This window comes from Pseudophryne corroboree, chromosome 5, assembly GCF_028390025.1.
Source record: "Pseudophryne corroboree isolate aPseCor3 chromosome 5, aPseCor3.hap2, whole genome shotgun sequence".
NCBI lineage: Eukaryota > Metazoa > Chordata > Amphibia > Anura > Myobatrachidae > Pseudophryne > Pseudophryne corroboree.
In genome coordinates this window covers 425,492,082-425,512,231 of record NC_086448.1, presented here as the reverse complement: position 1 = coordinate 425,512,231, position 20,150 = coordinate 425,492,082, and the positions used below count along the sequence as shown (strand labels likewise).

The 20,150-nt window shown below is 44.8% G+C and overlaps 1 protein-coding gene across 2 annotated transcripts in view; it reads right to left on the bottom strand.

Moving 5' to 3' along the window:
* Positions 1-20,150, bottom strand: part of ADAMTS16 (ADAM metallopeptidase with thrombospondin type 1 motif 16) — a 922,431-nt gene that overhangs the window by 565,655 nt on the left and 336,626 nt on the right. The window contains exon 4 of one of the 2 annotated variants that reach the window (XM_063922811.1): positions 5,973-6,264. In XM_063922811.1, the coding sequence (XP_063778881.1) occupies positions 5,973-6,264 (292 nt within the window). Of the gene's footprint in view, positions 1-5,968; positions 6,265-20,150 lie in introns of those variants that run through there. The other variant, XM_063922812.1, reaches the window with a different exon arrangement.

Here is a 20,150-nt window from a genome sequence, read left to right as displayed (position 1 = left end):
CGTGGCTACCAGGTCTGATAGACCTACCCCAAAAAACTCCTCCCCATTATAAGGCAATACTTCCATGTGCCTTTTAGAATCCGCATCACCTGACCACTGCTGCGTCCATAAACCTCTTCTTGCAGAAATGGACAGCGCGCTAACTCTTGATGCCAGTCGGCAAATATCCCTCTGTGCATCACGCATATATAGAAATGCATCCTTCAAATGCTCTATAGTCAGTAATATACTGTCCCTATCTAGGGTATCAATATTTTCAGTCAGGGAATCCGACCACGCCAGGCCCGCACTGCACATCCAGGCTGAGGCGATTGCTGGTCGCAGTATAACACCCGTGTGAGTGTATATACATTTTAGGATATTCTCCAGCTTTCTATCGGCAGGTTCCTTTAGGGCGGCCGTATCAGGAGAGGGTAGTGCTACCTGTTTAGACAAGCGTGTGAGCGCTTTATCCACCCTAGGGGGTGTTTCCCAACGTGCCCTATCCTCTGGCGGGAAAGGGTACGATGCCAATAACCTTTTAGGAATTATCAGTTTTTTATCGGGGGAAACCCACGCCTCATCACACACTTCATTTAATTCCTCGGATACAGGAAAAACTACAGGCAGTTTTTTCTCACCAAACATAATACCCTTTTTAGTGGTACTTGTATTATCAGAGATATGCAATACATTTTTCATTGCTTCAATCATGTAACGTGTGGCCCTAGTGGAAGTCACGTTTGTCTCCTCATCATCAACACTGGAGTCAGTATCCGTGTCTGTGTCTGCCATTTGAGGTAACGGGCGTTTTAGAGCCCCTGATGGCGTTTGAGACCCCTGGACAGGCACAAGCTGAGTAGCCGGCTGTCTCATGACGTCAACTGTCTGTCGTAAAGAGCTGACACTGTCACGCAATTCCTTCCATAAGCTCATCCACTCAGGTGTCGACTCCCTAGGGGGTGACAACTCTATAATAGGCAATTGCTCCACCTCCATCTCATTTTCCTCCTCAAACATGTCGACACAATCGTACCGACACACCGCACACACACAGGGAATGCTCTGATAGAGGACAGGACCCCACTAGCCCTTTGGGGAGACAGAGGGAGAGTATGCCAGCACACACCAGAGCGCTATATATAGACAGGAATACCACTATAAAATGTGCTTTTCCCTTTATAGCTGCTGTTAGTATCAAAACTGCGCCAAATTAGTGCCCCCCTCTCTTTTTTACCCTTTTCTGTAGTGCAGGACTGCAGGGGAGAGTCAGGGAGACGTCCTTCCAGCGGAGCTGTGATGGAAAATGGCGCCCGTGTGCTGAGGAGATAGGCTCTGCCCCCTTCGCGGCGGCCTTTTCTCCCGCTTTTGGTGAGTTCTGGCAGGGGTTAAAATACATCCATATAGCCCTGGGGGTTATATGTGGTGTATTTTTGCCAGCCAAGGTGTTTACATTGCTGCTCAGGGCGCCCCCCCCTAGCGCCCTGCACCCTCAGTGACCGAAGTGTGAAGTGTGCCTGAGTAACAATGGCGCACAGCTGCAGTGCTGTGCGCTACCTTGTTGAAGACTGATGTCTTCTGCCGCCGATTTTCCGGACCTCTTCTTGTTTCTGGCTCTGTAAGGGGGCCGGCGGCGCGGCTCTGGGACCGAGCTCTGAGGCTGGGCCTGTGATCGGTCCCTCTGGAGCTAATGGTGTCCAGTAGCCTAAGAAGCCCAATCCACTCTGCACGCAGGTGAGTTCGCTTCTTCTCCCCTTAGTCCCTCGATGCAGTGAGCCTGTTGCCAGCAGGTCTCACTGAAAATAAAAACCTAAAACTAAACTTTCACTAAGAAGCTCAGGAGAGCCCCTAGTGTGCACCCTTCTCGGCCGGGCACAAAAATCTAACTGAGGCTTGGAGGAGGGTCATGGGGGGAGGAGCCAGTGCACACCAGGTAGTCCTAAGGCTTTACTTTTGTGCCCAGTCTCCTGCGGAGCCGCTATTCCCCATGGTCCTTACGGAGTTCCCAGCATCCACTAGGACGTCAGAGAAACATGTGAAAATGTGTTGCAATGACATTTACAGTTGTGGACAAAAAACCCTTTTATCAACAATCTGTTTATGTGGGCAGCATGGACGGTGGAATGGATAGCATTACTGCCTCACAGCACTGAGGTCATGGGTTCAATTCCCACCACAGACCTAACTGTGCGGAGTTAGGGCCTAACCTTAACCCTAGCATGAATGTGTGTGCATGTCCATGTGGTACGGAATATAGGGGCAGATGTATTAACCTGGAGATGGCATAAGGAAGTGATAAACCAGTGATATGTGCAAGGTGATAAAGGCACCAGCCAATCAGATCCTAACTGTTAATTTACATATAGTAGCTGATTGGCTGGTGCCTTTATCACCTTCAACATATCACTGAATTATCACTTCCTTATGCCTTTTCCAGGTTAATACATCTGTCCCATAGATTGTAAGCTCCACTGGGGGCAGGGACTGATGTGAATGGTCAAATATTCTCTACAAAGTGCTGTGGAATATGTGAGCGCTATATAAATAACTGGTAATAAATAATATGTACAACTTACAAAACAATAGCCTACCTCAGTTCTTATGGTTAAATGTATTAGTCCTCAGACTATAAACCACATTTATATTACATATTTTATATATTTTTTTTATATTTTTTTATATTATAATATATATATATATATATATATCAGGTATAAGTTATATCTTATACAGTATGTGTATCTTTTAAATCCAGACCATAATAGCTTTTCATTTTACTGTACTTCTAGTATCTGATACTAAAGTGGGGAACAGAAGATCACAGGATATTATTCTATACTGGTTATCTGTCTATGTGTACATAACTTTCTATTTGTGATTTATTTTAGAAATCAATACTAACGGTTTTGACACATAATAAAGACAGCTTAGGCCAGTTCCTAATAATATTACATCTTATTAAATATGTTGGGGACATGTATTAAAATGTAGGCATAAAATAAAATGCTAACCCATAGCAACCAGAGCCTATGATTTTCTAGTACTGTTTCTAAAAAGAAAGCAAATATCTCCACAAGTTCACTAAGTAGCAGCTCTGTTTTCGTCTATAATAGTGTTTCTGTGAAATCAAACTGTCCACTTAGGAAGCAACACTGATTGACATTAAATTTCACATGCTGTTGTGCAAATGGAATAGACAACAGGTGGGAATTATAGGCAATTAGCAAGACACCCCCAATAAAGGAGTTGTTCTGCAGGTGGTGACCACAGACCACTTCTCAGCTCCTATGCTTTCTGGCTGATGTTTTGGTCACTTTTGAAAGCTGGCGGTGCTTTCACTCTAGTGGTAGCATGAGACGGAGTCTACAACCCACACAAGTGGCTCAGGTAGTTCAGCTCATCCAGGATGGCACATCAATGCGAGCTGTGGCAAGAAGGTTTGCTGTGTCTGTCAGCATAGTGTCCAGAGCATGGAGGCGCTACCAGGAGACAGGCCAGTACATCAGGAGACGTGGAGGAGGCCGTAGGAGGGCAACAACCCAGCAGCAGGAGCGCTACCTCCGCCTTTGTGCAAGGAGGAACAGGAGGAGCACTGCCAGAGCCCTGCAAAATTACCTCCAGCAAGTCACAAAATGTGCAAGTGTCTACTCAAACAATCAGAAATGAGGGCCCGACGTCCACAGGTGGGGGTTGTGCTTACAGCCCAACACCGTGCAGGACGTTTGGCATTTGCCAGAGAATCCAAAGATTGGCAAATTCGCCACTGGCGCCCTGTGCTCTTCACAGATGAAAGCAGGTTCTCACTAAATACAGTCTGCTAAATACTGGTCTTTAATACAGATATACAGTGTGGCAAAAAGTATTTGGACAGCTACTGATTGTGCCAGTTGACCCACTTAATTGTAATTGCCAACCGAGGTTATATTACAAAGTATTGAGTTAAACTTTTTGATTGTCCAAATATTTATTTTCTGGTAGAATATCCAAATAAATTGTTTAAAAATCATACAATGTGATTTCCTAGTTTTTTTTTTTCAGATTCTGTCTCTCACAGTTGAAGTGTACCTAAGCTGGAAATTACAGACCTCTCTCATCTTTTTAAGTGGGTCAACTTGCACAATTGGTGGCTGTCCAAATACTTTTTTGCCCCACTGTATCTAATCGGAATGGGTATGTTTTACCAGCAGCAGGAATGCCGGCTGTCAGTATATCGACAGCAGCCTCCCGGTTGTCTGAATTCCAGCAGCGAGTCCCCTCGTGGGCTTGCTGCGCTCGCCATGTTTCGGGCCCGGTGGCTTGCTTGGCTCGCCACAGGTTATATTCCCACTTGGTTGGTGGCATGGACCTACCAACAGAGTGGGAATACCATGCAGAGGTTGGGATTCGTCTGGGGGTATTTTACCAGCAGTCGGGATTCCAGCGTCGGTCTCCTGAACGCCGGGATCCTAACAGACGGTATGTGAAGTGCATCCCATCTAAACAATGGTAGTTATCCCTTCTCAATAAATATCTGCCAACTGTCTAGTATTTATGCCATACTGTAGTATACAAAGTCATCAGTTTTTTTTTTTAATGGTCTAAAAAAAACATATACAGTATGACAGTGGTTCACCCTAGAGCATAGGATCTCAAACTCGGTCCTCATTACCCCACACAGTGCATGTTTTGCAGGTCTTCTCACAGAATCGCAAGTGAAATAATTAGCTCCACCTGTGGACCTTTTAAAATGTGTCAGTGAGTAATTAATACACCTGTGCATCTGCTGGGTTACCAGCAAAACATGCACTGTGTGGGGTCCTGAGGACCGAGTTTGACAACCTGTGCCTGTGAGTATCATTGTTTTTTCATGGCACCCAAAGGCCAAAAGTTCTTATTGAGAAACTTAGCAATTAATATTAAATTAAAAAAATTGTGTTTATATGTCATCCTTAGACTCAGTTACGTGGTGAGGGAGAGGATTTGCTTCAGTTGGTCCACATATTTTATGATTGGCAGCCATCAGCACTGGTTTTGCCTATTACATTGATCATAAATAATTTGAATTGGCATCGGACCACCTATTCAAAGCACCTCTGCAAGTGTCTCAAGGCACCCCAGTGTGCCACGGCACACAGTTTTAGAACCACTGCTATATGTATGAAATGTGCACTGAATAGGGGATCTGGAAAGTAGATGTTTTACAGAGGAAATCATTGTGGGCTCCTCTTGCTGAACTATAACGAAGGGGCAGCTTTAACAATGAGTAATATTCTTGTTTTCACTCGTTACGAATGTTAAATGGTGGCCCAGCCAATCAGCTCCTTTCATGTGTTTTAAAAATTAGTTAGGAGATGATTGGCTGGAGCACAATTAATGTTTGTAACGAGTGATAACAAGAATATAGCTAGTTGTTAAATCTGCCCCTAAATAGCAGCCAATAGGTTGTCAAAGCCAGTTTTAATGTCTTACAATGTAACTAAATATGTAATCTGCAATAAACTGTGATAACATACAGCAATATCTCATTATGCAGAAATACAGCATAAGGGTATATTCAATACCTGTCGGATCCTCTCCAGCGGAAAGGATCCGACAGGTCAGTATTAAATGCTGGGCCAAACCCGACAGGTTTAGCCCATGCCACACAAAGGCAATCCGACTTTCTTTAAAGTTGGATTGAAATTGATGGAAATGGGGCTAAAACCTATCTAGTTAGGCCGCGCTTCCAACAGTCAATATGGATTCAGACAATCCACGTGGTTTCCGACAAGTCGGGAATTCCGACTTGTCGTAAAAAAGCTGCCGGCATCGAATATGTCGGAACCCCTTCCGACCTAAACCTGACGGAAGCTGCAGTCTTGTCCGACAATTATTGAACACATCCCATAGTATATCACTTTCAATTATATAAGTGACTTGAGTCCTATTGGAGAATGAGCGCTATATAAATAAATTTTTGTATTATTACATGATTGATCTGTTATTTGAAGTAAAAAGAAAAAATCCTTACATACATTTCTTGCGCCTTCCACAGTAGTGCTTTTTCTCTGCTGTTTCATGTAAGTAATCCGTTTGTTGGTGGCCTAGAGGTAGCAGTCTATCTTGGTAAAGCCAATTTAGATTTTCCAGTTCAGGCTGTCTGTCAGCTGGAGATAGATCATCCTTGTACAACTGTATATCGGTAGATCGCTTGTACAGAACATGGGGCTGGTGACCATCTGAAGTAGAGTAATTGTGTTTGAGTGCTATATGCACAGGTAGTGGTTTCAAGAAAAAATCAGCTTCATTTGTTCTTATAAAGCCAGACTACAAACAGAAAAAAGATACATATATATTACAACCATATACAGCAATGAGTAAAACAATGAGTGTTCTTGGGCAGCTGCAGAGCCTCAACAGAGTTGAAAAACAAACATATTTCAGTATTGTATTTTGCTAGTTTTTAATTTCCTAATATGCTACCTATTAATTAATTGATAGATATATACTGTATAATACTCTAATTTAGTCTCAAGTGAAAGTAGTTACAAAAATAAATAAATAGGAATTTAATACCTTCCTGTAATTCCTTTTCTCGTAGTCCGAAGTGGATACTGGGGAACTGTACTTTAGTCCCATGGGGTGTAGATCGGGAGTCTGGCACTTTAAAAACCTTTAGTGTGTGTATGTGTGTGCTGGCTCCTCCCCTCCATGCCCCTCCTACCGGACTCAGTCTAGGAAACTGTGCCCGAGGAGGGGGGCATACCACAAGAGAAGAAAACAGGTACAACAGCGGTGAGGCACTAAGCCAACACACAACCATAACTGAAAAAGGAGGGCGCTAACCAGAACAGAGGATAGCAACACCAACCTAACCAGGATAGCAAAGCTATCCCAACAATATAAGGGGACCGCAACTGCGGGCCAACCAAACACTCAGGTAAGCAGGAATCGAAGCACTGAGGCAGGCGCCTAGTATCCACTACAGGAATTACCGGTAGATATTAAATTCCTATTTTCTCTTACGTCCTAGTGGATACTGGTGAACTGTACTTTAGTACCATGGGGTCCCAAACTGGTGGAAGTGTGCCGAGACCCCTGTAACACCGCCTGACCAAACGGAAGGTCATCCTTGGCAAAGATGTCGAACCGATAGAACTAAACAAAAAAGTGTTCGAACCAGACCAAGTAGCAGCTCGGCACAACTGTAAGGCCGAGACACCCTGGGCAGCTGCAGAGGAAGAGCCTACAGATCTCGTCAAGTGGGCCTGAATAGACGTCAGCAAAGGCAGAGCCGCTGAAGTATAGGCTTGTAGAATGGTCAACCTGAGCCAACGAGCAACTGATTGCTTAGAAGCCAGACGACCAATCTTGATGGCATCATAAAGGACAAACGGCGAATCATATTTCCGATGACGAGCAGTCCGTTTGGCCTAAACCTTCAGAGCCCTCACCATATCCAAGGACTATGGACCAACGGAAGCGCCAGACTACACCGGAACCACAATGGGTTGAGTCACATGAAAAGCTGAAACCACTTCTGGCAAAAAATTGAGGTTGGGTCCTAAGTTCCGCCCTGTCTTCATGAAAAATCAAAAAAGGGTTTTTACAGGATAAGGCTCCCAATTCAGAGACATGTCTGGCAGACGCCAATGTCAATAATATCACCATCTTCCAGGTAAGAAATTTTAACTCCACCCTATGTAAGAGTTCAAACCAGTCCGATTGAAGAAAGGATAGAACCACATTGAGATCCCATGAAGCCGTGGGAGGTACACAGGGTTGTTGCATATGAAGAACTCCTTTTAGGAAAGTCTGTAACATCGCAAGATGTTTCTGGAAAAAAATGGAGAGAGTGCTGAAATCTGTACTTTGATGGAGCCTAAACGTAGGCCCATATCCACTCCCGCTTGCAGGAAAAGTAGAAAACCTTTCTACTTTCACACTAGAAAACCGACTTTTTCCAGATACGATGATAATGTTTTGACATAACCATCTTCCTGGCTTGGACCATGGTGGAAATAACACTGAAGGGAAGACTTTTCCTTGCTAGAATCTCCCTCTCACCTTCCAAGCCGTCAAACGTAGCCGGTGTAAGTCTGGATAGACGAACGGACCTTGCTGAAGAAGATCCTTTTGAAGCAGCAGAGGACAGGGATCCTCCAAAACCATGTATAGGCGCTCTGAGTACCACGCCCGTCGAGGCCAATCGGGGGCAATTAGAATTGCTTGAACGCTTTCCCTTCTTAGTCTTTTTAGAACCCTTGGGATTAGCGGTAAAAGAGGAAACAGATACACAAACTGGTACGTCCACGGTGACGTCAGCGCGTCCACTGCTACAGCCTGCGGATCCCTTGTTCTGGAAAAGTAACGGCATAGCTTTTTGTTGAGACAAGAAGCCATCAGATCTATCTGCGGAAAGCACAACCGGTGAATTAACTGTTGAAACACCTGGGGATGTAGGCTTCATTCCCCCAGATAGAAGTCGTGTCTGTTGAGGAAGTCTGCTTCCCAGTCGTCCACTCCTGGAATGAATATGGCTGAGATGGCCCTTGCGTTGGCCTCTGCCCAGCAGAGTATTTTTGACACTTTTCGCATCACCGCTCTGCTTATTGTTCCCCCTTGTCGGTTTATGTACGCCACCGCCGTGGCGTTGTCAGATTGAACCTGGATCGCCCGATCCTTCAGGAGATAGGAACCTTGCAGAAGAGCATTGTAAATTGCCCTGACTTCCAGGATATTTATCGGCAGAGCAGATTCCTGAATTGACCATATCCCCTGGAACTGGGCCCTTGGGTCACAGCCCCCCAACCTTGGAGGCTGGCATCCGCTGTCAGTAGAAACCATTAGTGTAGATTGAAATTCCTGCCTTCTACCAGGTGAGGAATTTGTAGCCACCATTATAGAGAAATCCGGGCTTTCGGAGATGAGGTCACTTCCTGATGTATGTGAAGGTAGGACCATTTGTCCAGCAGATCCAGCTGAAATGGCCGGGCATAAAATCTGCCACATTAGATTGCCTCATAAGCAGCAACCATCCTGCCCAGCAAGCGGATACAAAGATGTAAGGATACCTTGCGAGGACGTAGCACTGAGCGGACCATAGCCTGGATAGTCAAGCCTTTGTCCATCAAGAGAAACACGTTTTGAGACACTGTATCTAGTATCATTCCCAGGAACTGAAGACGTTGGGTTTGTTCCAGGTGAGATTTCTGAATATTTAGGATTCACCCATAACCCGTTAGAAGACGAGTCGTCAGATCGATGCTGTGCAGTAGACGCTCCCTGGACATAGCTTTTATCAGCAGATCGTCCAAGTAGGGGACAATGTTAACGCCCATCATGCGCAGTTGCATCATCATCTCCGCCATGACTGTGGTGAAGACTCTCGGAGATGTGGACAGGCCAAAGGGCAAGGCCTGAAACTGGAAATGGTCTTCCAAGATGGCAAGCCTGAGGTAATCCTGATGAGGGGGCCACATGGGAATGTGTAGGTAAGCATACTTGACATCTAGAGATACCAGGAATTCCCCCTCCTCCAGACCGGACCCACCGCCCGCAGGGATTCCATCTTGAATTTGAACACCCGCAGATACGGGTTTAGAGACTCCGGGTTTAAGATGGGTCGCACCTAACCGGCTGATTTTGGAACGACAATAAGACTGGAGTAAAAACCCCTGTTATGCAACGGAGGAGGTACCAGAACCACCACCCCTGTCCGCAAAAGTTTTTGAATAGCCTCTTGCACTGGGTAAAGCTGGTAAGCCCGATTTGAAAAATCTGTGATGAAGAAGTGCTTGAAATTCCAGCCGGTATCCCTGGGAAGTGAGGTCCCTCACCCAAGGATCCTGGCAGGACTTCGCCAACATGTGGGCGAAGTGTTGAAGGCAAGCACCCACCTGAAAGTCGCCTTGCTGCTGGGGCTAACTATCACGCGGAAGGCTTAGCGGCAGGGGATCCAGTGGTCTGGTCCAGGGATGCAGCAGTTTCTAGGTTTATGGGACTTACCACGAGATCCACTCTGAGTGGTGGAGACTCCCCGGACCCTGCCTCTGAACCTTGCCACACGAAAGGACTGCTAGGAGGATCTTGTGTAAGAACGTCTAGCAGATGGCACAGCCGACGGCAGATAAGTAGACTTACCCACCGTTGCCTGGGAGATCCATTTATTTAACTCATCCCCAAACAAGTCATCACCTGTAAAGGGAAGATTTTCTACACCCTTTTTGGAATCAGTGTCCGCTGACATAACCACAGAGCTCTGCGTGCCGAAACTGCCATAGCCGTCGTGTGACCATTTATCTTCCACAATTCCTTTATAGCCTCGCTCATAATATTTGCAGCATCCTGAATGTGTTGCAGCAGAGTAATGACCTCATCCTGGGGCAGAGTGTCTAATCCAGAGGTTCCCAAACTCGGTCCTCAAGGCACCCCAATGGTCCTGGTTTTAAATGTATCCATGCCTGGCCACAGGTGACTTAATTAGCACCCTAGTCAATTCGATTTAACCATCTGTGCTGAGCCATGGATATACCTAAAACCTGGACTGTTGGGGTGCCTTGAGGACCACGTTTGGGAACCTCTGGTCTAATCCATTAATAATATTATCGGACCACTTGACTACTGCCCTGGAAAACCACCCCTAAACTATTGTGGGGCGCTGTGCTATGCCTGCTGCTGTATATATTGCCATAAGAGTGTTAAAGTCAACAGGGTCTTTAAGGGATATAGCCCCTGGCACCGACAGTACCAATTTCTTAGACAGTCTGGACACAGACGTATCGCCTGACGGGGGTTTTTCCCATACTTTCCTGTCCTCAGCTGGGAGGGGAAAAGTAGATAAAAACCTCTGAGGATTTTTTAATTTCTTGTCAGGGTTTACACATGCCTCCCTGGCCAAGGAGTTTAATTCCTTAGACATAGGAAAAGAGGCTGAGGTCTTGGGTCTAACATTAAAGTACAACTCATCATCTGGTTCTGCTTCCTGATCTGGTATGTTAAGAACCTCTCTTACAGCATAAATGAGGACCTCCACCCCAGGGGACAGAGAGCTGTCCTCATCCATATCATCCTCCACATCAGGCTGATCAGAATCAGAATCAAACTAGAGCACCTCTGGCAGCGAGTGTTTATGTGAAACCAACAGAGGGGGCTGAGAAGCCTTTTTGGTATCTGCTGCTTTAGCCATACAATCAATAGACTGATTTAACACCCATCTCTCATTTTTAGCTGCAGCTAATTCTGAATTCACATTCTGAATCATACTTTTAAAATTATCTAGCCAGCCAGGTGCCTGTGAACTGTGTCCCTGTGGAGATAAGAAGCACTGTTCACACATAAGGGATCCCACTGAAGAAGGGGTAGAGTTACAAGCAGCACACATAACCATGCCAACAGACATATTTACACAACTGTAATACAGCACAGCTCAGTGAAAAAACACCCACACAGACCCTACTAGAGAGCCCCTGGAATGACACAGAGAAAACGGAGACAAGCACACAGCAGCGCTGCTATGACCCCCTGGTGCCAGTACAGAGTCTGCAACAGTGTGGATCCGTGGAGAAGCAGCGTGCATGCAGCCTGGATGATCCGCAGCAGCAGGAAATGGTGCCTTCCTGCCTCTGGTCCCGCTCTCTGGGAAGCCCTGCCCCTTGTAATGGTGCGCGGTCCTACTTAAGTTTATACTGGCTGATTTTAACATAAAACAGTACACACAAAGCCTAATTGACAGTGAGCACTGTGGAGCATAAGCCCGCTGAGCCAGTGTAGCCCGCAGCGGGCACTGCAGCTCGTGGCACGTGACATGCCGCCAAACTGCACCGGGGACCCGCTAACCGGGACCCCAGTGTTAACACTCACTGCACCTGATGATCTTCAGCATCTGTTAGAGGGTGGCGGCTAGCTGCTGGCGTGGGCACACACAGCACCTCAGGAGCTCAGTGTTCTGTCAGCTGGGATTACTAACCATTAACCCTCAGGAGGTTGGTTCGGTCCTCCCTCTAATTCCCACAAAGCAGGTAGACTGGTTGCCAAACAGTACTCTCTGAAAATAAATAACTAAAATAAAAAATAAAAGGAAACTCTCTTGGAGCTCCACAGAAATGCACCCAGCTCCTTGTGCACATTTTTCTAAATGGGGTCTGGTAGGAGAGGCATAGAGGGGAGGAGCCAGCACACACTTAAACACTCTAAAGGGTTTTAAAGTGCTATGCTCCAGTGGACCCATTCTATACCCCGTGGTAGTATCTTCAGAAAGGGAAAATGGGGGAAAGGGAATGTCTTCTGCACTAGAAAGAATTTGTATAAATTATAAGTAAATGATTCCCCAAATTTTGTTATAGTATAGAAATTCTACATATGTCTATATAGGGGGTGCTGCCATAGACAATAAGAGTGAAGAACAAAGTTGAACAGAAAAGGATTGTCTCTTCGTTGGCGCACTAAGAAGAAATAGAATGTACCTAATTTATTAAATTTGTTAAAATGTAACTTTTATTTATTAATCAATAAAAAGACTGACCAGCAAATGAGAAACATATATGTGAAAAAATTAATAAACTGTGTATTATAAGTGAATAAATAGTGTACTTAGTGTTCATTAAAAACTGACCCACTGTGCTAATTGTCTAATTTCGCTCTTTATTAATTATTAATTTATTATGATTATACAAATTGTTATTAACTGCTATGTACCACGTGTGGAAATAAACAGCAGCAAGTATAACACTGGTAATAGGGATAGGGTATCAGATATAAGCACCAGGAGGTGAGCAATAAGTCCTAATATTGATAGGACATAATTAATCCTTTAATGTGTATCTAATATCATAGATAAAGATTCCCAATTAAAGAAACAGAAAACTATTAGGCAACTTGTCTTGAATATAGGAAGAATTGTATCTTCCTTTAAGGCTGGTCAGCAAAAATACCCATATATTGGTGGTTACTATAATAGACTTCTGTTAACAGAGGACCTTTGTATGAATGCTGTTAATTATTCTATAGGCAGCAAGGTCAAATCAATTTTACGGGTCTAGGCAAAGCATGCAACATGACTCCGTTAGTAGTGACCTCTGAATAATCAACTATTACAGCCTAAATTTATAAATTAGGTCCAATTTGTTTATACAGGTAAATCCTTGCTAAATGAATTCAATAATAAAATTACTCTTTAATGGGGAGAAATCGATCTTCCTTTAGGACTGACCGACAAAAAATATACCCATATATTGATAGTTACTGTAATGGACCACTGTTGACGTAAAGCCCTCGTATATATGCTGTTGATTATTCTATAAGCAGCAAGTTCAAAACATTTTTACGGGTCTAGACAAAGCATGTAAAATGACTCCGTTAGTAATGAACTCTGAATAATCAGTTATTACAGCCTCTATTTATTTAGGTCCAGTTTATTTGTACAGATTAGTCCTTACTAATGAGTTCAATAATGATAAAATCCAGGGATTGCGGTTAAAGATATCCGCAGACTGCTTGCTGTACTTAAATCCCCTCAGTCAATTAACAAATTGTTATGCATAGTTTTCAGATAATAATTTTCCTAGCTAGTTCAATGGTTTATCTACTAGGATTGTTTTATTATGAACATTCAGGAGGTATATTACCCACTCACCACCGTTACAAAAATGAATAGCCTGTGTTAGTATATCCCTATTGCTTAAAAAGCACTGCTGCACATGTATAAGCTAGTAGTTGAAAAAACTTTCATATCATGATACATTTAGAATTTCAGTCCCTTAGGAATAATAGTATAGTTTTATTGATACTCCTGGTGGGTACTACCATACATCCACCCTCGCTATTACGCTAGCCCTGTGAAATCAAGCGTGCCTGTCTCATACTGTGTCTGCTAACTTGTATAATATATTGCCGCTTATGGGTCCACCGGGATTACCAGTGCGCCCCACGGTTCTAATATTGTTATGGGGCAATCTATGGTGCTTGCCAGTATTTAAGCTAATACAGCGTAAGCGGCAGTAATTAATCCGTAGCATTCAATTGCATCTTAGCGGCTTGTATCAGACAGTATGTCTTTTATTATGACCTATTATGGGACTTCATATGTATCACTAAATATCGCAATCGTTATTATTATATTCAATTTGTATTTCCAAGCGTGCCTGCAGATAGCTACTCAATGTTATCTGTTATACTTGTATGCCGCTCAGGGCTCTACATCTCCTATGATCCACTGAGCTCACAGCCGGTACTTTGTATTCCCTTATATTAGGTCTGATCGGCGGCTGTTAAGATAGAGATATTCCTCAAACAATTAGATTAGCCCTACATAGCAGATATTCAACATATTATATACATTTATCTAGTATTAGAGCATTTTTTAGACACAGTGGTCAGTATGAGCGGGCTTGGGAGCACCGCTCAGAAACGCCAACGTGCACGTTTCGCATAAGCTTTATACCCCGTGGTACTAAAGTACAGTTCCCCAGTATCCAATAGGACAGAGATGTTCAACCTTTTACAACTCGCGGCACACTGAGCAATATTTAAATATTGCAAAGGGACACCATTTTTTTCAACTCAAATATAATGGTGATGCATGGTGCAATTGCGTGTTCTAGGATGTCATGTCGCAGCTTCTAAATAGAAGAGCCCAACACTGCCCGGGACCAAAATTAGAACTGGCTCTGCAACCACTAAACCCACCAGTATTGATCATTCCAGGGCCTCAGTAGTGGCAAAACACTGACGGGCCTGGTTCAGCTTCTACGGCAGCACACCTGGAGAGTGGAGACTGCTCAGGGCACACTAGTGTGCCACGGCACAGTGGCTGAAAAACACTGCACTGGGACGTAAGAGAAATATAACAAATCCTGACTCTGTGCTTTGCATATCTGCACTTTCATAGCAAAGGGACTCCAATACTTTGATCCCGTCACATAGTTTCTGCTTTATTTCAATATTAAGTCTATGTGTATGTAATATATACAGTGCAAATGACAATAATAAAACAAAGATATAAAACATCAAATGCAGACATTGTTGTTTGTTCACCATATAACGTGTTATCAATTTGCTGACAATTTTCAATTACATTTGACATACGGATAATTGTTGTTAAGGTAAAAATCATTTAAGAAAAAAAATAAAAATAAACTACAAAAGGAAATACACCAGTTAAAACAAAAGTAAATCCACATAAATAACATATCAGCAACGAAGAGTAATTTCAGACCGCTTAGAAACATAGACACAGAATGTCATGGCAGATAAGGCCCACTTGGCCCATCTAGTCTGCCCTAATCACATGTATACGCACACACTTACACACTATGGTTAATTGTTGTCAGGAGCCAATTAACCTACAGTCTCAGTATATTTTTGGATTGTGGGAGGAAACCCATGAAAGCACGGGGAGAATATACAAACTCCACATAGGTATGGCCATGATGAGAATCGATCCCATGACCTCAGTAGGGTAAGGCAGGAACACTAACCATTACACTATCGGTACTGCTTGATGGTGTAAGGACAGAAAGAGAAGTGCCATGTATGCAATAATACAACGACGCAATGATGATAATAATACTCCTGTTACAAGGAAATCAAAAACAGAAAAAAAAAACAGACAATGGGGGTAATTCAGAGTTGATCGCAGCAGCAAATTTGTTAGCAGTAGTTGGGCAAAACCATGTGCCCTGCAGGTGTGGTAGATATAACATTTGCAGAGAGAGTTAGATTTGGGTGGGTTATTTTGTTTCTGTGCAGGGTAAATACTGGCTGCTTTATTTTTACACTGCAATTTAGATTTCAGTTTGAATACACCCCATCCAAATCTAACTCTCTCTGCACATGTTATATCTGCCCCCCCCCCTGCAGTCCACATGGTTATGGCAAACTACTAACAAATTTGCTGCTGCAATCAACTCTGAATTAGGCCCTATATCATATTATAAATGAAATGAACGCAATGCTGTGGGAGAGGGAAGTAGGGGTTGAATAAATCAAATATCTACATTCAGGGCAGAAAGAGTATTTCAGAAGCACAAGGCTGCACAGTCAATAAAAGTAAAGGAGACTCATTAAGAGTTTTGTTGCTTTAACATAAAGCATTCTGTGTTTTCAAATACTTTCCAACCATTGGCCTTAGTATTACTCAATATACCTTTTAATTTTTTTATTTTTTTTAAAATGCTAGGACTCCTTTTTCAATATTAAAATTGACCATTCTTCTTTAATGAAAGAGTATTACCAGCACTAGTGTCTTCCACTCACCCAAAGTGGGAGAAGACCAAGAAATCCAGTGCTGAAGAATTAATTGTTTAGCTACAGTAACCATAATTGTTTGCCGGGCCGTCTTTTCGTATGGACTCAGTGGGCTCTTGCCCAAGGGCCCCAGGAGTATAAGGGACATTGGCTGATAGCTGAGGGTCCCCTCTTTCCAGGGGTACCAGATTTTTTAAAATCGGCCTTGGGGAACCGGAGATATCCGACTTGAAAGCAGTGGTCCCCAGCCAAGCCTGTTAATTTATCTTCCCAGCCAGATATCTCAGGTTCTGTCTGACATAGAGATTTTCTGAAGGTATAAGCCAAAAGCTAGGACTCTCCCCTTTCGGTGGATACTGGCAGCTTGTCTCTACTATGCCCAGAACTAGAGATATCAGCCTTTCAGCAGCCGGTCCCTTCTCCAGCTCCACACGCCTGGTATGCAGTTTTATATTTTTGTTGGTGGATTGCTCTGGCTCCTCAACTCTGATCCCCAAGTCCTCAGAACCTTCTGAAAGGTGGGACTCTCTAGTTTTTTTTTATCCCATTCAAAGCTAAAAAATATGTTTTCAGGAACTTGAGATATCTGCAGTTACGCAAGCTGCCCTCCCACCGGAAAATTATAAATATTAAGCCCACGCCACTATCCACCCCTCCCCTATGTATTAAACACCCCCTACCACTCTGGAAGTCATGTACCAGGGCTTCTTTATTCAGCCCAAGGCCCCCTTCTACAGTTTAGCCCCATCTATGCAGTAAAGGAGTAATTAGCCTCCTACAGTTTCCCCTCCTAGCTCAGGCACCCGCACCATCACTACTCTCTCATCATCCCAGCCCTTAAAGTTAATCTCTCCTCATCGCTACAGCAACCCTGATAATCTCATTAACATCTATCCCACAAACTCATACCCCCTATCCTGTGCCCTCTGGAATGCCAGATCTGTTTGCAGTGGCGTCACAAGGCAGGTGCGGGGGTTGCTGCCCGCACCCGGGTGTTACGCCTGGAGGAGGGAGACACCAAATGTCAGCTCCTCCGCACTGACAGGAACCAGGTGCTGCAGTGAGAAGGTCTCCTACAGCACCCGAATCCTGTCACAGAAGAGGAGCCGACAGCGGACGGAGACTGGCTCTGTGGGAAGCCCAGCATCTCCGGAGATGCTGGGCACGCCCCCAGACTGACTATTCCGGGAACCCGTGAAGCCACGCCCCCTACATACAAGGCCACGCCCATTTTTGGCCGCAATCGCGGCAGGAGATCAGGGGTGCGCACCGGGTGTCACCACACCCGGTGACGCCTCTGTCTGTTTGTAACAAACTGGTCCCCAACTCATGACCTTTTCATTTCCAACTCCCTACACCTACTAGCCATTACTGAAACTTGGGTTACGCCCTCTGACACTACCTCTCCTGCTGCTCCCTCTGCTGGAGGCCTCGCATTCACACACACACCCCGACCTGGGAGTCGCCATTGGGGTGGTGTTGGGGTCCTTTTACCTTCTAGTTACTCCTACCAACTCATACCACCAGAACCATCCCTTACATTCTCTACATTTGAGGTCCATACTATACGCCTCTTCCAACCAGTCCATCTTAGAGTAGCTGTCATTTACCACCCCCATGGCGCTGCTTCCAAATTAAATCGACAACTTTGCTTCCTGGCTTCCTCACTTCCTCTCTTCTGATATTCCCTCCATTATCCTAGGCGATTTTAACATCCCTATTGACATACCCACACAATCCCCTGCCTCTAACCTCCTTAACCTCACCTCTTCACTTGGTGGACCTCTTCACCCACCCATGTGAATGGGAGCTCACTGGATCTGGTCTTCACTCACCGCTGTGATATTTCTGATTTTTCCAATTCCCCATTTCCCCTCTCTGACCACCACCTGCTCTCCTTTAACCTATCTCTCTCAACTTCCCCATCTCTACCTCCCAAGGTTACCATCACTAAGCGTTCCTTTCCTCCCTGTTTGACTCACTTCTCTCTCCTATTCTCTCTCTCTCTCATGCCCTGAACAAGCTACTTCCATATACAATGCATCCCTCACTTCTGCTCTTGACTCTGTTGCTCCACCAACCACTATTCACCCTCGCAAATTAACACCTCAACCCTGGCACACCAAATGCACCAGATATCGGCAAAAATGCTCACGTGCTGCTGAGCGTCACTGGAGGAAATCATGCTCTAATGCAGACTTCCTCCATTTCAAACTTATGCTCTCATCCTTCAGTGCTGCCCTTTCTCTTGCTAAACAGTTATACTTCAAGAACCTCATCTCCTCCCAGTCTTCCAACCCCCGGCACCTCTTTGCCACTGTCAACTCACTCATCTGCCCACCTCCACCTCGTCTCCCTTCCTCACTCTCTGCTCTTGACTTTGCCACTTACTTCACATCCAAAATTGACTCCATACGTAAGGACATCACATCACACCAGACCATCAGTAACCAGCTTTCTCCCATCCCTTACCACCCCTTCCACCAACTCTGACATCTTTTTTCCCATGCATCTGGAGAGGAAGTCATGGCCCTCATTCGTTCCTGTCCCCTCACCACCTCCACACTTGACCCTATCCCATCCCGCCTCCTCCGCTACCGCTCTCCTTCTGCTTGTTCCCATCTTTCCCACGTTCTCAATCTCTCCCTCTCATCAGGCACTGTCCCCTCTGCCTTCAAGCATGCACTCATCTCTCCTATTCTTAAAAAACCTACCCTCGATCCAAACACTCTCTCCAACTACCGACACATCTCTCTCCTCCTTTTTGCCTCCAAACTCCTTGAGCGTATTGTCTACAACCGCCTTATTTCCTTTCTTTCCTCACACTCACTACTTGACCCATTCCAGTCTGGCTTCCGTCCTCTCCACTCCACTGAAACTGCCCTTACAAAAGTATGCAATGATCTCCATGCTGCTAAATCTAAGGGACACTACTCTATACTTATTCTACTTGATCATTCTGCTGCTTTTGACACTGTGGACCATCCTCTCTTACTGCAAATTCTTCACTCCATTGGTCTGCGTGACACTGCCCTCTCTTGGCTGTCTTCCTGCCTCTCTGACCATTCATTCTCTGTCTCCTCTCATGACTCCACCTCCGCCTCACTTCCACTAACTGTAGGTGTACCCCAAGGTTCTGTCCTTGGTCCTCTTCTCTTCTCTCTCTCTATACATCCTCACTAGGTAAGCTCATTAGTTCTTTTGGCTTCCAATATCATCTCTATGCTGATGACACCCAAATCTATCTTTCCTCTCCAGACCTCTCCCCTGCTCTCCTCACTCGTATCTCCAACTGTCTCTCCGTTACCTCTTCCTGGATGTCCCAGCGCTTTCTTAAACTTAACATGTCTAAGACCGAGCTGATCATCTTAACTCCCTCCCGCATAACCTCACCTCATACAATCTCATTATCTATTGATGGCACTACTATCTCCTCTAGCCCCCAAGTGCGCTGTCTTGGAGTAATCCTCGACTCCTCCCGCTCCTTCAAACCACACATTCAGCACCTCTCACAAACCTGCCATTTTACTCTAAAAAATATTTCCAGGATCAGACCCTTTCTGACCCAGGATGCTACTAAGACTCTTATCCACTCACTGGTCATCTCCAGACTGGACTACTGTAATCTCCTCCTGAATGGCAATCCTGACAAACACCTCTCTCCACTCCAATCTATCCTCAATGCTGCTGCCCGGCTCATTTTCCTCACCAAACGCACTATGTCTACCTCTCCTCTCCTACTAGACCTTCACTGGCTTCCCTTCCCTTTCAGAATCCATTTCAAGCTTCTCACACTCGCTTACAAAGCCCTCACCCACTCTTCTCCCACCTACATCTCTGACCTCATCTCCCTTCACACTCCCACCCGTCCTCTTCGCTCTGCTAATGCACGACGACTCTCCTGCCAACAGATTACTTCCTCCCACTCCTATCTCCAAGATTTTTCACGTGCTGCACCACTTCTCTGG